This window comes from Sapajus apella, unplaced genomic scaffold (assembly GCF_009761245.1).
Source record: "Sapajus apella isolate SASKATOON/1434 unplaced genomic scaffold, GSC_monkey_1.0 scaffold84, whole genome shotgun sequence".
NCBI lineage: Eukaryota > Metazoa > Chordata > Mammalia > Primates > Cebidae > Sapajus > Sapajus apella.
In genome coordinates this window covers 6,902,826-6,909,596 of record NW_022437024.1, presented here as the reverse complement: position 1 = coordinate 6,909,596, position 6,771 = coordinate 6,902,826, and the positions used below count along the sequence as shown (strand labels likewise).

Genomic DNA, 6,771 nt, shown 5'->3' with positions numbered 1-6,771 from the left:
CACACACACACACACACACACACACACACACACACACACACACACACACACACACACGGCCTTAACCCTGGCCACCTCTATATTATTTCTGGAATCCCATATTCTATAAAACTATTTTAGTTTCTAACAAATATCTTGGTCTTTATGATGGTCACTACTATGAAACACATTTTACTTTACACTTTCTTGCCTTATACATAAATATTTCCCAAGTAAAATTACTTGTAACACTTTCCTCATTTAAATGTGCATTGGCTAGTGAGAAGCATCTCTACAGATTGCTTAATTTTAGGAAAATAACAATTCCCCAGAAACATAAACAAGTCAAATCAAGATAGTTACCAGGAGCAATTCTTTATATTATCCAGTTGCACAACACACTCCTTGAATAAATGACATATCCTAATTTAGGATACATCACCAGATTCAAGTCAGAGAGTATCCTCTGCCAGTCAATAAGAGTGCGGGTCACTGGAAGATCCCTTCGTAGAATTCTTCTCAGGGCTTCATTGGATAACTCCTGTAATTCTTCCAAGACTGCAGCTTGAAATTTGTTCTCTTGCTCTTCCACAAGCCTTGCAAAACTTAGAGCCAGTTGAGCTTGGTTAACTATTTCCAAGCTTTCTTTCAGGTCCTTGGATATTTCAATATGAAGGTTGACACACCTGAAGAAGTGAGCTTGCACATATATTCTTCCTGTTACTTGAGTTAGAAATGGGTTAACTTGGAAAATCCATTTGGATTTCCAAAGTCCATTCCAGCACTCTCCCGTTTCATAGTTGTGGTCTTCAATGCAAGCTATCAAGTACTCCTTACTTTTGACAGTTTTTCTCAGCACGTTGCAATTTCCTTTTGGATAGTGGTCATTCACATACAGTTTTAAGGCACACAGAACAACAACTCTCAGGTATTCTGTCTCATTACGAATGATACCATGACTTTGGATGTCTTTCAGCTGATTTTGAAGCAGGTCATATTTGAAAGAAAGTTTGCTTTGATAGTCAAAAAATCGGAAGTCACCCATTACATTGTGGTGAGACAAGAGTACTGGATTTCCATCGATGCTGAGTGGTACAGAATATTTTTGGCAGTGTTGGTGGCCTGCACATTCACCTTGATGGTGCATAAGTTTTTCATCACGGATAAGCAGACAGAGATCATCAAAGGCATTTACAAATTCCCCCGGAGGTGCCTGTATTAACAGTCTGCGAATTACTCTTTCCTTGTCCTTCCTGCTCAGCACGCTAAGTGCCATGATTAGTTGCAACAGAAGCAAAGCTTCTGAAATAAAGAGTGTTCAAAGGATAAGAAAACATTCCATGAGACACCTTTTCCATCAAGGTGTTAACATTCAAGCTGAAGATTATTATACCCACCCATGAAAGCAGGCAGTCTGGCAAGCTCTGAGCCTCCTGATGAGGTCATAAAGAAGCTTTCTCTATGCAGTGGGGAACTTCTGATGATATCACAATGGGCATTCAGACCAAAAGAAAAAAATGACAGTCACCTGATAGTATGGTGCCCAGCTAACCAGCTGTACCTATTTTGAAGATTTTAAGAACTTAGCCTCCTGAACAGTCTTCTTTAAAAGTGGTGTGTCTCTGTGTGCATTATATGTTGTCAGGGATCTAGAGAAGCAGCCCAAAGTTTCTAGAGTGACAGCACTTTGGAACTTCAGGAATCACAATGGTGTTGATTTATACTCAGGCTCTCAGAGCAGCTGCCCAAACCCACTGGAAGCACATTATGATGAAAGGTTTGAGGGGTTAAAACAAAATAGTAAAAATTAAATGATATACAATGGCAGTTCATGGAAAAATGCCAGACATCAGAGAAAGCTGTGTTTTCAAACAGTGGGTGTGGAGACAGTCAGAATTCAAGAAGCCAAAAAGTTTCCAGGGCAGGGTAATGCAGGTACCACATCTTGCATACTGTTTCTGTGGCTAAGTGTGAGCTGGCTTCAAAGAACAAAGGCAACAAACCACTATGTGTCCTCTGCTTTCTCCCTAGAAAAGTGGTAACAGCCGATGAGCATCAAGAAATTATTTTCTGCAAAGGGAAAAAGTTAATTGTATTTGGAACCCGTGACAGCATCTATTGGGGAGACACTTCTAAGCGAGGAGAAACGGCTCTACAGGTCATAAAACTATGGAAACGAGATATCCATTGAGAAGTTCTTTCTGCCCCTCTTCTCCTTCCTCCTAGTTATCCTCTTTACTTGATGCTGTTATTCTTTTCGAAGAGTCCTGAATTTAAGTCCTCTTCATTTAAGTCAAACTGCTTGTTCCATGTCTGCTCTGACCTTTCCTAAGTTTCCCTACATTCTGGTATCTTTTTCTTACAAGGACATGAGCTTTGCTGTATTAAGTCATAACTATTAAGTTTAAGGACATCTCATTAATTTGCTCTAACAATCTGTAACTTAGTTTTGCATAATTTTTACCCATACCTTTTATGATTTTAGTGATAACTGTCATTATCTCATTTCAATCTTAGAATGGAAATGTCCTAGTTTTTGTAGCTTATCTGTCTATGATAAGTAAGTTTTTTGTTTGTTTTCTCTTTCATACCCAATATACACTCAGCATGGTATTTTTGATGCTTTTTGACGGTAGTTAAAATGTTACTTTCTTGAGTGTGTGTATAGCTAGGCATATGACTAATCTATTAATAATAATTTTATCAGTCATGGTTACTATTTATTGAACAGTAAGTAGCAGCAACTATGTTCGGTGACATATTAGGAATTCACCTAATGCTTCTACCTTCCTTAAGATTCAGGGTAAATTTGCTCACCTTTCTGGAAGAGAGAACTAAAACTGAGAGAGGTCGGGTGAGAGGTGATATTGAAGTCTAGCTGCCTCTCAAGTTCATGTCTTCAGGCCATAGATTGTAATAATGTTTTAATGTATTTTCTAAGTAATGACTTTACTTCTCAAATTTTAATTTAAATTTTTTTTTGTATTTTTACTGTGCTATGCCCTTTCATACCTTTACAATAGCATAGAAACTACTTAATTTTGTTTTTTAAAATATTTGTATCATATAATTATCCTGTAATTTAATCATATTCTTTAAAAATAAAAACAAGTACAGTAAAGCAAATGTTTCTTTAGGAATTTTAAATACTCAATGACTTTCTACAAGAATTTCCTTAACATTTTTGTTCTTCATACATGGTTTTTGTCGAAGATTCAGGATGACTTTAGAGGTGGAAAAATTAACCTAGAAAAAACTCACAGGTTACTTGAAAAATTAGATATTCGGTGCAGTTATATTCATGTGAAAAATATTTTTAAGGTAAGATGATATCCACCGCCTGCCTATCCCACCCTAGGAGGAACTTAATCCAATGTGAGTAAATGTCATATAAAAATTAGTCTCTTAAGAAGAAAAGGAATTAATTATATTAAGTGTATTTACAATCAATATGGAGAACATTTCTGTAGAAGGTAAAATTAGTTAATGAGAAAATCTGAAATAATGCCAGGATATCAGTTTAGAATAATTTCCTGAGCATACAGGAATGCTCACATCAAACCTAGGACTGGATGTCTAATTAGATCAAAATAATAATGGTAACTGGATTAGATGTTAGTGATTTATAGAAAGAGTGGAGAATAAGCCCAAAGTTAGCAGAAGGGAGGAAATAATACAGATTAAGCACATAAATAACTAAAATAGAATAGAAAAAATTAGAAGAAATTGAAGAAACTAAGACTTGTTTTTTTGAAAAGTTAAAATTGACAAATAGTAAGATTAAGAGAAAAGAAAGACAACTCAAATAAAATCAGAAATGAAAGTGGAGACATGACAACAGATCTCACAAAAATGAAAAACCCATAGAAACTATTATGAACAATCATACACTATAAAATTGGACAATCTAGAAAAAATAGAGAAATTTCTAGAAACATACAACCCATCAAGGCTGAACCAAGAAGAACTAGAAAGGTTGAACAGACCAATAACAAAAAGGAGACTGAGAGGCTGGGTGCAGCGATTCATGCTTGTAATCCCAATGCTTTGAGAGGACAAGGCGGAAAGATAACTTGGGGCCAGGAGTTTGAGACTAGCCTGGACAACATAGTGAGACCCTGTTTGGAGTGTCTCACTGACTAATGAAGAAAAGCCCAGGACCAGATGACTTCATAGGTGAATTCTACCAAAGATTTAAAGAACAATAAATACCAATCTTTCTGAAATGCTTCCAAAAATAGAAGAGGGAACATTTCCAATTTTATTTTATGAGGTCAACATCACCCCGATACCAAAGCTGAAGTAAGATACCACAAGTAAACAAAACTTTAGGCCAATATCCCTGATGAACATAGATGCAAAATTCCCCAACAAAATAATAGCAACCAAAATTTATAGCACTTTAAAAGGATCATATTCCATGATCAAATAATATGTGTTCATGGCATGTAAGGATGGCTCAACATACAGAAATCAATCAATGTGACACACCACATGAACAGAATGGAGTATAAAAATCACATAATCAGCTCAAAAATATAGAAAAAGCATTTGACAAAATTTAACTCCCTTTCATCTCAGTAAATTAAGTATAAAAGGAACTTAACACAATAAAGTCCATATATAAAAAGCCCACAGAAAATATCATACACAATAAACTGAAAGTTGTTTTTCTAAGATCTGGAAAAAGGCAAGGATGCCCACTCTCACCATTTCTGTTTAAGATGGTACTGGAAGTCCCAACCAAAGCAATTAGTCAAGAAATGAAAATAAAAGGTAATTGAGTTGTAAAAGCAGAAGCAAAATTATCTCTATTCGCAGACGGCATGAGCTTATAAGTAGAAAGTCCTAAAGATTTTGTCAAAAAATGACTAGAAGGCTGGGCGTGGTGGCTTACACCTGTCATCCCAGCACTTTGGGAGGCTGAGGCAGGTGCATCACCTGAGGTCAGGAGTTTAAGACCAGCCTGGCCAACATGGTGAAACCTTGTCTCTACTAAAAATACAAAAATTAGCTAGAGGTGGTGGTACATGCCTGTAATCCCAGCTACTTGGAAGGCTGAGGCATGAGAATTGCTTTAATCTGGGAGGTGGAGGTTGCAGTGAGCTGAGATCACACCACTGCACTCCAGCCTGGGCAACAGAGAGACAGTCCTCAAACAAACAAACAAAACAAAACAAAAAACCCCAAAAAACTACTAGAACTATTAAATTCAGTAAAGTTGCAAGATACAAAATTAGTATGCAAAAATTAGTTGCATTTCTATTAACTATTAACTATCCAAAAAGGAATCAAGAAAACATTTTCATTTACATTAACATTGAAACAATAAAATATTTAGGAATAAATTTAACCAAGGAGGTGAAAAACTGGTACATCAAAACTGTAAACCATTGATGAAATAAACTTTAAAAGATACAAATAAACAGAAGGACATCCTATGTTAATACATCCATATTACCCAAGACGATCTATAGATTAAATGTAATCCCTACTAAAATCCCAATGGCATTTTTGTTTTGTTTTTACAGAAATATAAACAATCCTAAAATTCATATTAGAACAGAAAAAGACCCTGAATAACCAAAACCAATCTTAAAAAAGAAAATAAAGGTGGAGGCATCAAAATTTTTGGTTTTCAAATATATTTAAAATAATCGAGGCAGTATGATAAGAGCATAAAAACAAATATATAGACCAATGGAACAGAATGGAGAGCCCAGAAAATCGGAAAAAAGCTTTTTGACATTGGGCTTGGCAAGAATTTCTTAGATATGACTCCAAAGGCACAGGTAACAAAAACTTGTGTAAAAATAGACATGTGGGATTACATGAAACAAAGTGGCTCTTGCACAGCAAAGGAAATAATTTTAAAAAAATGTAAAGCCAATTTACAGAATAAAAGTATTTGCAAACCACATATCTGATAAAGGGATAGTATCCAAAATTGAATCCCACAACTCAATAGAATAAAAACCCCAAGTAATCTGATTAGAAAATGTGCAAAGGGATTTGCACGTTTTATAGCAATATAGACATTTCTCTAAAGAAGCTATACAAGTGGCCAACAGGTATATAAATAGGTGTTCAACATCACTACTCATCAAGGAAATGCAAATCAAATTACATGAGATATCATCTCATACCTGTTAGAAAGATTATTATAAAAAAATTCAATAGAAAAGTGTTGGCAGGAATGTGGAGAAAGGGAACTCATATACTATCGGTATGAATGCAAGCTGGTACAAACACTATTGAAAACAATATGGAGGTTCCACAAAAATTAAAAATAAAATTGCCATATAATCCAGCAATTTCACCTCTGGATATATATCCAAAGGAATTGAAATCAAGAGATATTTGCACTCCCATATATACTGCAGCATTATTTTACAATAGCCAAGATATGCAAGCAATCTAAGTGTCCATCAGTGTATGAATGAATAAAGAAAATATAGTATGTACATACAATGAAATATCACTCATCCTGAAAAAATAAAGACTATCTTATTATTTGTGACAACATGGATAAAACTATAGGACATTGTATTAAGAGAAACAAGCCAGACACAGAAAGACGAATACTTCAAGACACCACTTATGTGAGGAGTCTAAAATAGTGAAACTCATAGAAGAAGAGAGTTGAATGATAGTTACCAGGGCCGGGGGAGGGGAAAACAAGGAAGTGTTAGTCAAAGGGTATAGTTTCTGTTATATAACACAAATAGACCCCAGCGAGCTACTGAACAGCGTAGGACCTGTGATAACACTGTGCTGCATATTTAAAAATGT

At 35.3% G+C, this 6,771-nt stretch overlaps 1 protein-coding gene across 1 annotated transcript; it reads right to left on the bottom strand.

Annotated features, from left to right (window-relative positions):
- Window positions 1–335: 335 nt before the first annotated feature.
- Window positions 336–2,940, bottom strand: CAPZA3 (capping actin protein of muscle Z-line subunit alpha 3). Its single transcript, XM_032253774.1, has one exon. It carries the CDS (start codon window positions 1,253–1,255, stop codon window positions 356–358), a length of 900 nt encoding a protein of 299 aa, XP_032109665.1. The 5' UTR covers window positions 1,256–2,940; the 3' UTR covers window positions 336–355.
- Between the last annotated feature and the right edge of the window lie 3,831 nt (window positions 2,941–6,771).

Excerpts from the sequence above, each read along its gene's own strand:
- CAPZA3 (XM_032253774.1), bottom strand. The coding sequence starts at position 1,255 with ATGGCACTTAGCGTGCTGAGCAGGAAGGACAAGGAAAGAGTAATTCGC.